The following is a 17,018-nucleotide window of genomic DNA, read 5'->3' as shown; positions in this document are numbered from 1 at the left end:
AATTATCTATAAAGTCAAAAAACGACAAAATATGTTATCAACTGAAACAAACAAGCATAATTTTTTATTCGTTTTCATTTAGAATAAGTTAATCACATGTGACAATGTGCATATTGGCTTGGGTTGTTTTTTGTTTCATTGTTAAACTGATTTATAAATTACAATACAATTTAACTCGTTTAACTGAATGTGTTAGAAATTTAAACTCAACGAATTAAAAATTCAGTATCTATAATAAAGGGACTGATAATTTTGCAAATTGCAACCCTTGGACGTTTCATTTCCATTTACAGCATGTGATTTTACTGAAATGGATTGAAGTAAAATGGGGTAAAAAAGCAGTTGTTTGTTGGAGTTTAAAGTGGCTGATAATAAGGGCCAAAAGAAAGGGCAGCCTCCAAGTAAGCGCGTGGATCCGAACGCGCCCTGGATATGCGTCAACCTCGGAAGGTGGCGGGGAACAGCCTGGTATGCCTTTGCCTGCCAATTTAAAAAATCCAACCTTTGGTAATCTCTTCCTGTTTATGCAATATTTTATACCTCCCCTATGTTTGGATATTGCATTTTGATTGATGGAGTACATCCAGGAAAAGCGATAAAGAAAACCCCATTATCAATTAACAATTTCCCATCCATCTACATGCATGTTCTCCACAAAGAATTAAATTGGAACAGAGTGTAGGTGTTTTCAGTGTGTGTGTTTGTGTTTGTGTCTGTGTAAATGATGAATGAACATAATGTGTTTGTATAAATGTCTGTGAGAGATTCTCGAATAAGCAATAAAAAAACTTCTCGACAATATAAAAACCTCTCATTCAATTCAGTATTGTGTGTCATCTTATATACTATATATATATAAATTGTTTTCAAATGCACATGGCCTTTTGAGCTTCTACTCTTCTCTGCTCTTCCACAATTGTTTTTCTTTCCCTCTCACATGGTTTGTCTCTCCACATTCTCTCTCTCTATGATTAAGTAAACTAGTTTTTCTTTTGTTTATTCATTGACTGAGCACTTCTAAGATACTTTCCAGATCTACAGTGAAAAAAGGGGGTTACAGAGGCTGACGAGATGACATGAATGGCAAGGCCAGATGGATTTTCCCCAATCTCAACTTCTTTCGCTTTTCTGATCTAAGTGGCATCCGATAAACAAAACTTATTCGTGGAAATGATTATCGCGTTTCAATCATTCCTTCTCCAGTCGGTAAATTTTATCGGTTTCCACCATTTTTGCAGAATTTTGACAAGTATCGATGATTCTTCTTCTTTCATTTCGAATTTGCCGATCATGTCAATGGTGAGTATCATGCTTCTCCAATTACATTTTCCCTTTCTGTTGGTAAACTCTCTCGATCGTGATTTCATAAATTTCAATCTGCAGAAACAATCTGTTAATTGCGTATAGACTCCATTGATGCTCAAAATCACAATTTCCTCAAAGTAAACAGACATCGATACTTTTTGTATTGTTATTATTATTATTATTATTATTATTCTAAAATGGTGAGCGAGATGGTGGATGATCATGTTGAAGATATGGAGGTTGAAGTCCTCTCTTCAATGTGGCCTGAAGACATTGATGAAGCTGGAAAAAAGTTCAATGTAGAAAAACCAGGACTCCATGAAGATATGTTAGAGGATCTTGCCTTCATTGAAGAGCCTAGTATAGTTGACTTCAAAAGGTTAGTAGAACTCACAAGTTACAGTGAAAAAGGGTCCTCACAGTTAGCTTACCTTGTAAAAAACTGGGAATATAAACAAGAAAATGCTGTGAGACTTTTGAGGGAAGAGCTTGAAAATTTGAGCAAACAACAACATGAAGTTCAGCTTAAAAAATTAGAAATCTTTGAACAACATCGTTTTGAGGAAAGTTACGAAGGTGATAAACGTCCAGTTTCTGTGCTGGATGGAGTTTATGAAATATTTCAAGATGTACCCAAGAAAAGAAATGATGTTATTGTTGAAGATAAACGGGTAGAAATAGATGCTGAATATGATACAGTTATATATTGGAAGCAAAAGGCATTGCATTTGGGAAAATTGTTGGAAGAAAGTGTTCAGAGAGAACATATACTTTTGGAAAAGTTGGAGGAAAGCATTGAAAACCTTGAAAAACAATCATCACCTGTTGAAGAACTGTCCCAGATCTTGAAAAGAGCTGATAATTTTTTACATTTTGTTCTTCAAAATGCACCCGTTGTTATTGGCCATCAGGTAATTTGATTTCACTCAAGCTCTTTTTATTTTGTTCCTTTTTTGCCCTTTTTACATTACGATTGTAATATCTCAGGACAACGAGTTGCGATATCGCTTCATTTATAATCATTTTCCAAGCTTACGAGAAGAGGTAATATGATCATCATCAACTTTATTAATTCAAAGTTATTATTTGTTGTAAGTTCATAGATTATTTTTGAACCATATCTTTTTTTTCCCTAATACTATGCACAGGATATAATCGGGAAAACAGATGTAGAAATATTCAAAGGTGGTGGTGTAAAGGAATCCCAAGATTTCAAAAGAGAAGTTCTTGAAAAAGGATTACCAGGAAAAAGAGAAATAACTTTTGAGACCGAATTATTTGGTGCCAAAACATTTTTAATATATGTTGAACCTGTTTTCAGCAAAGATGGAGAGAAAATTGGTGTAAATTACATGGGTATGGAAATCACTGATCAGGTACTTTCTTTCATTTGTTTATTATAGCATCTTCTTATTACAACATTGTAGTTATAAAAATCTACCCAATTCGGTTTTATAATTTGATATATTTTTTTTAATCATGTGACAGGTAAAAAAGAGAGAAAAGATGGCAAAACTCCGGGAAGAAATAGCCGTGCAGAAAGCTAAAGAGACAGAACTTAATAAAACTATTCATATTACAGGTTGGTAAGCTTTCTTTCTCTTGAACCTTATGAATTTTATTTTATTGTTTTATATAAAAATGGTTTATCGAACATTTTGCCTAAATAAACTTCTTTTAGAGGAAACAATGAGAGCAAAACAAATGTTGGCAACCATGTCACATGAGATAAGATCTCCATTATCCGGGGTCGTTAGCATGGCAGAGATTTTATCAACTACAAAACTTGATAAGGATCAGAAACAGCTCTTGGGTGTTATGTTATCTTCTGGTGATTTAGTTCTTCAACTTATAAATGACATTCTTGACCTTTCCAAAGTCGAGTCAGGTTATTTTTCATCCCTTTATAATTGCTATTTTTTTTAATAGACTGATGTTCAAACTTCAAACACCGTTTTTATACTGTGTAGCATTTAAAAGTTAAGATTATTTTCAGGAGTTATGAAGCTGGAGGCTACAAAATTTAGGCCTAGAGAAGTAATCAAGCATGTTCTTCAAACTGCAGCTGCATCACTGAAAAAGATGTTGATTTTGGAAGGACACGTGGCAGATGATGTCCCATTGGAGGTTTAATCTCTAATACTGATATAATTTGCTACAAAAAAGAGAACATTTATGTTAACATTTGTTAAACAATTTCAGATTATTGGTGATGTTCTACGGATTCGACAGATTCTCACCAACTTGATCAGGTATTTCTAACACAGGTCAAAATGTTCCATACACACCAAGTTCTAAACACATTAATTTTGTGCAGCAATGCTATCAAGTTCACTCACCAAGGGAAGGTTGAGATAAATCTATACGTAATAGCAGATCCATATCCTGAAGGCCAACAAGAACCGAAGAATGTAAACACAGATGATTTAACAAAAAACGATCTCCTGTTAAATGGACATGAGGAGAATGAACCTCAATCGCATGAAACAGTAGTCTGGATACGCTGTGATATTAAAGATACAGGAATAGGAATACCAGGTACCTTTCCTTTAAAATTTCCAATTTCTCATTTTCGTAGCTTTAGTAATCATGTTAACTATAATATTTTATTCATCGATTTGATGTCAGAAACTGCATTACCCAATTTATTCAAAAAATACATGCAAGCTGGAGCAGATACAGCTAGGAAATACGGTGGGACTGGATTAGGTTTAGCGATCTGCAAACAATTGGTAATGATTCTAGATCGGAATCGGAATGTGAGAAAATGAAATTGGTTTTGACCTAAAATCCGTGATTTATCGCAGGTTGAGCTGATGGGAGGGCATCTGACTGTATCGAGTAAAGAACATTGTGGATCTACATTTACTTTCATTTTACCTCATAAACTTTCACATCCATGTGATGGTTCAGATGATACTGATGAGTTCGGCGACATGGCCGATAACGACGAGTCTGAAGATGAAGACATCACTTGTGGCTTTTTCCAATTCAAGCCACACACGTTAGGCTCCGTGTTCTCTTCTAAAGACAGAATCAGTGTGCTTCCGGAGAATTTGTATTCCATTCCTTCGAGTAAAGTTGCTCTCAAAGAGATTAATTCCATGGATGACGATTCCTCTTGTTTTGATACCTCATCGGAACCTGAAAGTTGTTCGAAATGTAACTCAGAGAATGAAAATACGACCTCCATAGTCGCTGCTTCATGTTCGCCTTCTTCAAAAACAGATTTATGTGACACATGGGAGGCAAGAAAGGATTCAAATAGAAGCTCAGAGTGTAGTAGTAGTTCCGGTAACCAGGAAGACGTTGGCAATGGCAGGTCAACAAGAAAACCTAAAATTCTTCTTGTGGAAGATCATATGGTGAATGTAATGGTGGCAAGGAGGATGATGAGACAGTTGAATCAAGACATGGATGTTGTGAATAATGGAGCTGAAGCTGTTCGTGCTGTTCAGAGTTGTGCTTATGATCTCATTCTTATGGTATTTTTACTACTAAATTATTTCATTATCAATCAAACTAATTAAAAAAATAAAAATCATGATCGCTAAATGAATGTGCAGGATGTATGCATGCCTGTAATGGATGGGCTTGAAGCTACGAGACTGATTCGTTCATATGAAAAAACCGGGAATTGGGATGAAGCAAGGAAGGCTGGAGTGGAACCAGAACCACATGATCATGATCATGATTCTCCTTCTCACAATCAAATATCCAGAAAGAGAATTCCCATCGTTGCAGTAAGTACTAAACTAGCAAGAAATGTCTAAAATGCCCTTGCGTTTTACTATATTATGACTAACAAAAAGTTTTATTAATTGTCTGACTGAGTAGATGACAGCAAACGCAATGTCGGAAAGTGGAGAAGAGTGCTTTGAGAATGGTATGGATTCGTTCATTACAAAGCCTGTTACACTTCAGAACTTAAAACAATGTCTTGAACAGTATGTGGAGTGATATAAAATCAGCGTGTAAATAGATCATATATGTGTATGTGTATAGAAATGTGAATGTGAGTTAGGAAAGTTTTGTAATCAATGTTTGGTCTTTTTCTCGTCCTCTTAGCTCTTCACTTTATAAGAGTTAGTTGTCTAAACAGTTTTCATTTCTTTAGAGTTTAGATGGGTGTTATTAGGTTGTAGGTTAGCAAAATAAGTATGTAGGGGACGAGCTGAATACCATTGAGCTAGATATTATTATAGTTTTGTTTTGTGAGCAATAATTAATTAGCTGTGAATGGCTTAGACATTTTTATTTTTACATAATCCAAGGTTTTGTAAATTATTTTGTGTTTCTATTCTGGTTCAGAAAATGTGATGTGCCATCGAGGTCAAGTTTTCAATAACTTTACTTTTTAATCACTAAGTTATTATTAACATCTACTTTGCTATTTCTTTTCTCTTTATTAAAGCGTATGTTTGATATTAAATGATTAATAATTGTAAATCATTTACTTTCTAACAAAGTAATTGATTTATTAATCAATCTCTTAAATGCTTTTTGATGATTATAGATAGTACATAGAGAATCTTCTGAATTCAAATTCATCAATAACTTTTCATCTATTTTTAAAAATGTAACACATCCCTAATATGCGGGCAACTATAACTACAAAAAACACAACTGAAAGTGGCATAAAAAATAAAAAAATAAAAAAATAAAAAAGTTACAATACATGAAATCAGCTAGTACGCCTACAAGGCTACAATACGATTTGTTTTAAATTACAAATGGTCAGAGAGTCTGTGAAACACTAAATCAGTCAAGTCAGTTATACATAACTGATAACAATGACATAATAGATAATACATGAGCTTCACAACAAAAGAGTCTATATCTACTCTACCTTACAAATAAATCAACACAAACTTTGTCTTTTCCTCATCAACTGACCTGACTACATTCAGATTGAGTCACTTACTTGGCTCTTCCTCTTACTCTCCCTCTCCCTCTTCCTCTACCTCTAGCTCTCGTCATTCGGTTTTCAGCCATTCCATCTTCCTTTTCTTTTGCAACCAAACTTTCCTCTTCATCATTAAAACTGTCCTGAGAATTATTAACTGGTACTTCCACTGATTCTGTCGATAAAAAACAATTCTTTTCCACCTCATCATTTTCATTATCATTCCCTTCTTCATTCTCCACTCCATTCTCTTCACTAACACCCCTCGTTTCTTTCTTATCGCCTAAACAACAAGATTAAATCAGTATCTACTTTTTTTTTCTTTCAAATAATCTGAAAGCAACCATACCTTCAGCAGTCAGGTCCACAATTTCATTCGACTTGTCATTATCCAAGGAATGTTGTAAATGATGTTTCATGGAAGAACGATGGCTGTTTAGCAAATCTTCACTTGCCTTTGATCGCACTTTGCGTATTTCATCCTCAATGTTCCACGATCCACCAGAAAGATAATCCCTCTGTACAATTTATTTTTTAAAAAAATTAGATAACATACAATTTACAAATATGATTAAAGAATTATCTATCTAACCTTTGTTGATGTGAAAGAGATTCCAGCATCAGAAGAATAGGGTGTTCTTTCCTTGAACAAATCTGGACTTAATGAATTATCACGTCTTAAAGGAGATGCCCATGCTGGACGAGTTCTCATATATGATTTTGCCACTTCAACTGGCGACCCTTCTTCTTCAGTAGCCTGGATATGAACAAAAAAATATAAAATATATTCACATATACATATATATATATATTTAAAGAATATTGCATGTGAGGGATTAAGATTTAACCTGTGGTGTCATAATATACTTAAGAGCATAAAGTCCATTGTCCAAATCTGACTTTTTACCAGATCTAACTTTACTCTCTGCAACCCACTTTCTTGCTTCTATGATAGCTTGGGTCTCTGGTTAAAAATAACTATTTGTTCGTAATCATATCAAAGAAATTTAGTAGATATGAAAGTGTTACAGATGCTTTCTGGATTTACCATTGTTACTCCTGCTATGAATCATGCTTGGTCCTGCATAATCTACAACTCGCGAATTGATAATCTCTATTAGTTTATCACATTCTTCCCTGTTGGAAATTATGAAATTATCAGTGAGCATAAAGCTTATATGGAGTAATATGAAAATACATTGAGCAAAACATACCTTGAATATCGTTCAATCATAAGTAGCTGCTCAACTAAATGCAAAACTTCACCCTTCTGAGATGAACTATCCTTTTGCTGATGTAACAAAATAGAGTTAAAATATTTGTGATGCAACCATTTTCAGTTATCAAGTTCATAACAAGTGGTTTGCTTTACACTCTGAAGTGATATCACTACATATGGAACAAATGATGGTAATAAAGAAGAGAACAGATACCTGATTCTGATTCAACTCCATTGCTCCATCAGAAGGGTTTTCATCATCTCCAGAATCATCTTCAGCAAAAGATAACAATATCAAATTCATGAATTACCCAAATTTTCAAGATCATTGAAATAGCGTTACTTCAATTTCTTCCGTACTAACATTGTGTTTCCTTATTCCTCTTCACAAAATGAATTTTGATAAAACTTTCTCCAACGAATGTGTGATGTGTTCTCAAATTCTATAACTAGCGCAAATAAGGTTGGTTATATGATAGATACGTATACTAAAAGATTAACATGCATTTATAACTAAATCTGATGAAAAACATTCCCTCCATACCATAACGACCGTTTTTCAAAATTCAGAAAGATTCAAGGGAAAAATACTGTGAGTTGTGATTCGAGGACATTGGGTTGTTTCGCGCTAGAAAAAACTCCTAATTTGGATCTATTTTACTCTGAAAAACACATACAATTAAAACACATTAAAAGAAACCCCAAAATAAGATTATCTACCTGATTCGGAATCACTGTCCGAAGAAGAGGAGGAGGAAGCCGCGGCCCAAGTCTTGGGGTTCCAAAACGAAGATAAAATTTTGCTGGCACCACCAGCAACAAACTTAGCCGGAAAAACAAGTCCACCGAGCCAACTAGGGCTTTCTGATTGCAGAAGTGGAGGCTCAGGCTGAGGCGGAGTTGGGCGGTCGTATGGGGTCTTCCTAGCAGCAACTCTCCTTGCTTTCAAGATTTTTCCGCCGGATCTGCCGGCTGGAACATCTGCGGGTGCCTGAGAACCGGGAGCCATGGTGTTGAGATTCGCGATGGGCGAAGAGAAACGGTGTTGGTGTTCAGTGACTCAGTGTGTTTTCCGAATCGACGGAAAAAGAGCGAGTCAAAAGCACTTAAGTAATGAGTATGCAATAACCTTTTATTTTGTTTTGATTTCTCAATAAATATGAGGGTACCTTTCTTCCAAACACTCAATAACTATTTAGTTTATTTAATATAAAATGTTCTTTTTTTCGAATGAGTATTTAATATATAAATAAACGTTCTCAAAGTGTAAAAGTAAAACAGTACTAAAGATGTCATGTAACCTATAAATTTTGGATAGTTATAAAAAATAACTACTGATAATATGTAATTGATTCAAATTTTAGAAATTTTTAAAGAAATTTGGATTTCAAACATATATAATATATAAAATACTTTTTTTTATTTATATCTTACATATATAATAAATAAATAAATCTTCCAAACATGTCAATCTTTCATTAGTTTTGATACTTGTCAATTTGGGGTATTTTTGAAATAAATATTATCCCACTTGTCAATTTTTGGTTTTTTCAATTTTTATAATTAAAGTCGTATACTTATATATGTAAAATATTGAATATCATATATATATGATATTAAATTGTAATAAATACATTTCTTCTTTTCTTATTTTAAAGTTTTACATTAAAAAATATTTTATGTTACATTTTAATGTTTAATTTTTTTAAAATCAACTTGTATAATATACGGGTTTCACACCTAATAAATAAATAAAACTCCGTTAACCGTTGCCTCATTGACCTTTATTGCAACACAATGACACATTTTCATGCCATTATATCGGAATATATATTCGATTAGATAAAGTTGTTTTCTCTTTATATATATATATATATATATATATATATATATATATATATATATATATATATATATATATATATATATATATATATATATATATATATATATATATATATATATATATATATATATAAGTGTTCAATTGAGAAAATAAAAAAGGTTGAGAATGAGGGAATCATTCTCAGTCATTCATTTTATTCAAGTATAAAAAGATACGGTGGTAAACTTGTAAATATGAGAACAACCTTTAATATCAAATACGTATCCGTAGTTCAAACTCATTCATCGTTCATCATCCAAATTTCTTCTCCAACTTTCAACAATCATCTAGATTTCTTCGATTAAACCATCATCAATCCATTTTTTTTGATCGGGTAAAGCCGTAAAGGGGATACGAAGTAGATGATGGCGAGAGGAAAACGAGAAGCAAATCGATGAACGAACACAGCGGGCTTTGCAGCAACCCTTCGTTCACCTCCCATCGTCAGCAGCAAAGGAGACCAATGTGAAGATTCTTCGGTGCTCGTCTTCGTCTGATTAAGGGGGAGAAGCACGAAGGTTCGTTACCCGACTCGCAAACCGAGATGGTCTCCGTGGTTTTGATTAGACTAAAGGAGGAGGTGTTTGGTTTTGCTAGGAGATTGCGATCGGAAAGAAGCCAGAAGCGAGGGTTTGGTTTTGCTAGGAGATTGGGTCGGACGCCCGCTGCCTCTCATTTGCTTCCTGCCAGCGAGAAATGAAGAGAGAGGGAGGCGAGGGAAGATGGCATCGGTGTTAGTGGGTCAACGAGCCAAGGCATAAAGGGAAACCGAGGTTCCAATCGACGGAAATAGTCTAGAAGATGGTGGCTTTTGGCTGTGGTAATCGATGGGAAGTGCTGAAGGGTCTTGATGGCACGGTTGTTGCTTCAATTGGTACGGTCCTCTTCTTGTTTCTTTTATTTTGATTGTAAATCAGTTAGGTGGGTGTTTGGGTGATCGATGTTCAACGGGTGAGTAGATGGGGGAAAAGGATTTGATCAGGTTTGGTGTGTTCATCATGAACAGATAGAGAAAGGGGTTTGACTGGAAATCAACGATAACGAAGGGAGTTTGGTTTGTTTCATTTGACAGGAAAGAAAACAAATGACAATGATTTCATGGATGTTTGTTTGCTATTGTTTAATCCTGTTCGGATAAAAATGTATGGTGTGTTTGGTTGGATCATTTGATAGGAAAGTCTGTATGTTATTCATATGTGAATAACATATAAAAATTATATATATTTGTGAAAATACATTATAATATTCATAAGTGAATATACTGTGTAATATTCATATGTGAATATATTGTGTAATATTCATAAGTGAATATACTGTGTAATATTCACAAATGAATATACTGTGTAATATTCACAAATGAATATACTATGTAATATTCACATGTGATATACCATGTAATACTCTGTAATATTCAGGTATGAAAATACTATCTAATATTCATAAGTGAATAACCATCTAATATTCACAAGTGAATATACTATGTAATATTCATAAGTGAATGCATCGTCTAATATTTAAATATGAATATACTATGTTTATTATATGTTATATTCATATATGAATGATACTTAAATTGTAATAAAAAAAAATTAATCATAGTTTTTTATTCATAACTGAATAACGACTGTACTGTAGTAAAACCTGATTCATTTTTATTCACTTATGAATAACGATAACTGAAAATATAAAAAAAAATAAAATTTTTATTTATCTTAAAACTATATCAATATGGATGTCTATTTGTAGAGAATAAAAAATCATGAATTTTTGTATATTTAAAATCATTTTTCGATATAAATAGCTTCTTAAAAATTATAAAAAAAAAAAAAAAAAAAAAAAAAAAAACGAAAAAACTATGTTTTTGTATATATTAAGGTAATGATTAGCATAGTTTAAGGAAACATGTTTTGTTGGAAAACACATGTCTATTTCTTTCTCATTTCTGCTGGTACGACGGAGGCTTTTGCGGCAAAATTAAATGAGTGGCTGAAAATGATTCCCCCATTCTCAACCTTTGTTAGGTGAGCAAAAACCGAACCGATAAAAGAAAAACCGCAATAAACCGCCACCGAAAAACCAAAACCGACGTAAAAACCGATGTTGCAGATTTTATTTTTTTGAAAAACCGAATTTATTGGTGCATTGCGGTTTTTATCTAGAAATCGGACCACCAAAATCGAACCGCACCGCAAGGTTATTAACAATAAAATAAATCACTAATTTATATTATATAATTATACATATTATTTAAAAAGATAATAAATTATAATTTATAAATATATTATATATTGAACTTGAAGGTAATTAGTAATTACGTATTAGGTTTAATATGTGAGTTTGTGACTTTATGTTTGTTACTTAATGATTATGTGTAAAGTGTAAATACTATGTGGGCTACAACTTGCAAGTCTGTAACTTCTAAGCACAAATTGAATAAAAAAAATTAGCTTGGGAATATGGGTTGCAAATGAAATGATCAAGTAAAAAAAAAACAAAACAAAACAAAAACAAAAACAACCTCAAAATTGCAGCTTCTAAATGTAAGGAAACGAAATGACATCATGTCATACAATCATAAATCTTCACATGAACACCACAGTTAAAAAAATCATATCGGTGAACATAAAAAACCGCATCATATGTTTGACTCGATTTAAAACCGACACCGAACCGGTATAAACCGAAACCGCACTCAAAAACCGCAAAACCAAACTATTAAAGTACCGCATCCAACGATTTCTAGAATTTAAAAACCGCACCTTACGGTTTGCGGTTCGGTTTGGCCCTAAAACCACACCAAGTCGCACTATTCTCACCCCTAGGTTTTGCACTTCGAAACTCCTGATTTTGGAGTTAGAAAATGTTTTTTTTTTTACCAAATGGTCAATGGCCTACCGATAATGGGTGACCCTCTCATGGGAAAGGTCATGGATTCAAGTTTCAGTGGAGGCATAGATAGTTATTTATGAGTAGGTTAGCTAGTTTGTCGTTTCAAAAAAAAATGCTCTTTTTTTAACATTTCTACTAAAATTAACTTAATGTATGTTGTTATGCTTCTTATATTTTATTGGATTTATAATTAAAAAAACGTTGATTTATCAAAATTATAGAATTTCCTAAATCTTTTCAGACAAGTTTTTTTGTATTTTGGGTTTGAAAAAACATCATAAATGGTCTGTGTAGTTTTTCTAAATCTGAAGTTTAATCCTCGTAGTTTAAAAACATCATAGATTATCCGTTAACTGAAAGACATTTTCATCATTTCACTATCACAGGGACCATTTATGATGTTTTTTCTTATTTAAAAAAATTAAATAATATGCGAAGGATCTCTCTCTCTCTCTCTCTCTCTCTCTATATATATATATATATATATATAATATATTCATTTATTTCTTCCCAGGTTCATGTACATAAACCTATAAACCACCATGATCAAATTCTTTCCTATATCATTCCTTATACGGGTCGTTATCATCATCCAAATCAATCTAAGATTTTGCCTTTTTCTTCATCACCATCCTCCCAACATTAGCATATGAATCATAAATTCCAACAAAGAACAACCATGTTCTGGGAATTTGGGGAGGAATAAACAAATATTCCAAAACCCCCGATGATGCTCTCAATACACCTAGCTCATTTTTTCTTATTGTCTTGGACCTACGTGAAGGGGAAAGAAAGGGTAGATCTTGGTTGAACCCCACTCTGCTCACTGATCATGCTTTCTCCTTAGTACATGAAATCAGTGCTCAAAACCAAATATGAAATCAAGATATCAAAGTTGAAATCAAATCTTAAAATCATACCAAAATAATACATGAAATCAAAGCTCAAAACCGAACCTTATAAAAAACATACATTAAATTAATACCACATAAGATGATTCTCACCTTGCTGATTTTATGAATAACAGGTTTGGGTATGTAAAGAACCAGAAGCCGTCAGAGATTGAAATTCGGTTGATTTTTCCCCAAATATGAGAATACTTGTGTCCAGGTTCGTGGATGATATAGATCGAAACAAGAAAAAGCCAATTTGGGAGAAGAAGGATGTCGGGGAAGTTGTGTGACATCCCCATTTTCACGGCCAGAAAAGACCGATTTGTTTATGCTTTGTTTTATAAAATCAGAGTAATCTTTTAAAGAAAACGGTTGCGGAATTTGTTCCCGAAACAAGATATGATAATAACGTATCAAAACATTTCTCAAAGAGAATATATTTTCATTTAATAATAAAACCTCGGGATGTCATGTGCCGATACAGACATATAAGCATAAACAGAACTTACATTCAATTACACTAATGATTTATATCTCCTTTAAATCTCACTGTGAAATATGTCTTCGTATCGATACTTGTGATACAAAGAAAACTGAGTGAGTCAGGCTTGAGAGCCTGGTGAGCATATAGGGTTTTCATCCCACATTGTTATATCATATATATATAAATATAGAACATTCAAACTTGTACAATTTCACCATATAAAGGCGACTCTTATCCCACCCCATCGATCCTCACAACGACACGATCTAAACTCTCGTATCTAAAATTTTCCTCTTTACCTGATCCCTACTCACGGATCTAAAACTATACTCTTCACTGATCCATATTCACGGATCTAAAACTAACATTTTTCACCTGATCCATACTCATAGATCTAAAACTACCTGATCCATACTCACGGATCTAAAACTAACCTCCTGATCTGATCCATACTCCCGGATCAATAATTGTACCCAATCCATACTCCCGGAATAAGAACAATTAACTATACCCTAATCCTGATCTGATCCATACTCCCGGATCAATAATTGTGCCCAATCCATACTCCCGGACTAGGGACAATTAACTTAGTCTTAATCCATACTCCCGGACTAATAACAAGTTTTATCTCTTTACCTGATCCATACTCCCGGATCTAAAACTAACCTCTTGGTCTAATCCATACTCGCTGAATAACTAGATCAACAACAACAACATTTGGGCCTCTCATATGTTTATCACATATCAACTATCTACCCATGTTCTACCCAACATATTAGTAGATAAAAATATATATTTTTATACATAGTTTAAAACCTGTATAACATTCTCATTCAATACCTATTCCACATAACAGATGAGGCATACCCACATAACACGTATTTCATAGAGAATAAATCAGATTTATGAGATAGAAGAAAGTGAATATACATTCACACACATAACAACAAAATTATACACATAACACGTATTTCATATAAAATACTTCATAATTATGCGTTAGAAGAAAGTAACCACACACTCACTTGATTAGAAGATGATCGGACAACACTACGACTTGTAGAAGTAGTATTCTTCGGTAGATCTGGAAGATCTTCACAAAAACCGGGCTCCTCGCGGGCAACGCTTCGACTCAGGAATCACACTTCTCGGGATCTTCGGGGCCTCCGGACTTGCTTCGGGGCTTGGGAATGATACCGGAGCTTCAGGATATTTCTTGGACGAAAAACGATGCAAGACGCGAGAAAAAGGGAAGAAACGAGCAAAGAAGTCGGTTGCCCTCGACACCCTTTTATACGGGGCTGGAAGCCCATTTACGCTGGACGTAAATCTACATTACGCTGGGCGTAATGGGATAAGAACGCTGACTCCCCCCCTTGGATAATATCGGATATTTTTAATAAATTTAAATACCGAAATTATTAAATAAACTTCAAAAATTCATATCTTCCTCATACGAACTCCGTTTTCGACGTTCTTTATATCCCCGTGTAGGTGAGACTACGATCTACAACTTTCATTTGGAGTCCGTTGGCTAATTTTGAATTTATTTTTATTATTTATTTTTAGTAGGCCGGAACAGGAAAACTCCATTATAAAATCATAACTTCTTTATCCGACGTCCGTTTTCGTCTATCTTTTCATCGTTTCACTACAATTAATGAGATCTTCGATTCTCATTTAGATTGTTTCGGCTAAAAACCGCTCGATCTCAAATCGAGTATTCGGGCTGCATACCGCTAAGTCGAAACTTAGAAAATCATAACTTCCTCATACGAAGTCAGATTTGGACGTTCTTTTTATGCACGCTCATGGTTTAACGAACTCTACGACTTTCGTTTAGATTGCTAAAGCTATATATCACTCTAAAGTAAATTCACTTTTTACGTCATTCTGCGTCGTGCCGGTTCTATCACGAAACTTCGACAGGTCATAACTTTTTCGTTATAACTCGGATTTCGGCGTTCTTTATATGCACGGAAACCTTGTAACATATACTGTAACTGAGTTAAGATTATTCATTCTAAATAATCTTTCATCAAAAATTCATTTTTGACGTCTATCGTCTCTAAATTGACTAGCCCGGATCTACGGGCGTTACAAGTTGAACCCTAGCCCTTAACTCTCTTTTGCTCTGATAGATCCACCACCACCATCGACCTCATATGTTCCCTTCAAGCCACCTTCTCCAATATCATACATTTCAAAAACAAAATCGACATGCTTGGAGAAAGACAAAGGAATGTGGTTGTTGGTGAGTTTCCGTTACAGGGAGGAAGAACAAGGGGATAAGGAGTGTGTGTTTTTTATTGTTTGTTCTTAAGAGAGATAGATAAAGAGAGAGAGGGGAGAGGAAAGGAGAGGAGGGAGAGAGAGAGAGAGAGAGAGAGAGAGAGGGTGGGACCCCTTTTAAATATTATTTCATTTTTTTCATTTTTTTTAAATAAGAGAAAACATCATAAATGGTAAATGTGGTAGTGAAATGACGAAAATGTCCTTCAATTAATTGACAAAACTTAACGGAGTTAGCAATAATGACATATTGTCAAAAGTTTTAAAAGCACATAGATCATTTATGATGTTTTTTCTTTGGGTTTCAACGTTCAATGTTGTTAGATATTGGGTCTAAGAATATCAATATAAACTTGGATAATTCAAAAATCGTGATTGCAATCACTCTCCAAAAGCTTTGATTTTGACCTTATTGTCTGTGGTATCACGAAATCAAATTTGGATAATCCAAGAATGACAATTTAGAAGTTAGGCCACTTCCAAATTCAAAACACAAAAAATACTTTGTTGTTTTGCGTTTGTGTTATGTCCCAAAATTTAAACAAAAATTTTCATTTTTATTTATTAAATATTCAATTACATCGGAGTATAATCCAGAAAATAGGATTGTGAATGGGCATAAGTACAATCGAACTTGCACTGCTCAAGAACCAATGAAATGCCTGAAAAACATTTATAACTAGGTAAGTGTAAGGCTTATTGAGTTCCTAAATATATCATATACCACAATACGCATACATGCATACAAATAATATTAGGTAATTTAGACTTAAGGGCTACACGACATTTTAGCTTTAACACGAGTCTATGTGTACTTACGGCCTACATGTCATTTTGTTAACACGTAGGCCTATAGGCTCCCGACCACTTTGTCGTTCTGCCATCATCCCCTAACTAATTTGTCATAACTTATAAGCATATCAACAATTACGCACATAGATATTACATATTCGGCTCTACATGCACATAGAAAACTATATATTGGGTTGTGCACTGCTAATTCATATGTCCTAACCTGCATGTATATATATATATATATATATATATATATATATATATATATATATTGGAATACATAATATAGTGAGATGAACTCACCTCGATAGTTACTTAGACGATTAACAGGATCTGGGAGATCCAGTTAG

At 33.8% G+C, this 17,018-nt stretch overlaps 2 protein-coding genes across 2 annotated transcripts; one reads left to right on the top strand and one right to left on the bottom strand.

The window, feature by feature from the left end:
• The first annotated feature begins 399 nt into the window (after nucleotides 1-399).
• Nucleotides 400-5,589, top strand: LOC145034788 (histidine kinase 5-like). Its single transcript, XM_078983299.1, has 14 exons — nucleotides 400-940; nucleotides 1,034-1,299; nucleotides 1,384-2,216; nucleotides 2,293-2,349; nucleotides 2,454-2,681; nucleotides 2,794-2,887; nucleotides 2,987-3,193; nucleotides 3,302-3,432; nucleotides 3,508-3,557; nucleotides 3,623-3,843; nucleotides 3,934-4,037; nucleotides 4,113-4,790; nucleotides 4,872-5,048; nucleotides 5,143-5,589. The coding sequence occupies exons 3-14, from the start codon at nucleotides 1,503-1,505 to the stop codon at nucleotides 5,263-5,265; spliced, it is 2,784 nt and encodes a 927-aa protein (XP_078839425.1). The 5' UTR covers nucleotides 400-940; nucleotides 1,034-1,299; nucleotides 1,384-1,502; the 3' UTR covers nucleotides 5,266-5,589.
• Nucleotides 5,590-5,958: 369 nt separating this feature from the next.
• LOC145034787 (protein KAKU4-like) lies at nucleotides 5,959-8,548 on the bottom strand. Its single transcript, XM_078983298.1, has 8 exons — nucleotides 8,151-8,548; nucleotides 7,645-7,703; nucleotides 7,426-7,502; nucleotides 7,260-7,348; nucleotides 7,060-7,175; nucleotides 6,804-6,968; nucleotides 6,561-6,729; nucleotides 5,959-6,494 (listed from the first exon to the last, which is right to left on the bottom strand). The coding sequence occupies exons 1-8, from the start codon at nucleotides 8,437-8,439 to the stop codon at nucleotides 6,226-6,228; spliced, it is 1,233 nt and encodes a 410-aa protein (XP_078839424.1). The 5' UTR covers nucleotides 8,440-8,548; the 3' UTR covers nucleotides 5,959-6,225.
• Between the last annotated feature and the right edge of the window lie 8,470 nt (nucleotides 8,549-17,018).

This window comes from Lactuca saligna, chromosome 3 (genome assembly GCF_052625555.1).
Source record: "Lactuca saligna cultivar CGN05327 chromosome 3, ASM5262555v1, whole genome shotgun sequence".
NCBI lineage: Eukaryota > Viridiplantae > Streptophyta > Magnoliopsida > Asterales > Asteraceae > Lactuca > Lactuca saligna.
Note: the sequence above shows the minus strand (reverse complement) of the source record. Positions and strands in the feature narration are given on the sequence as shown.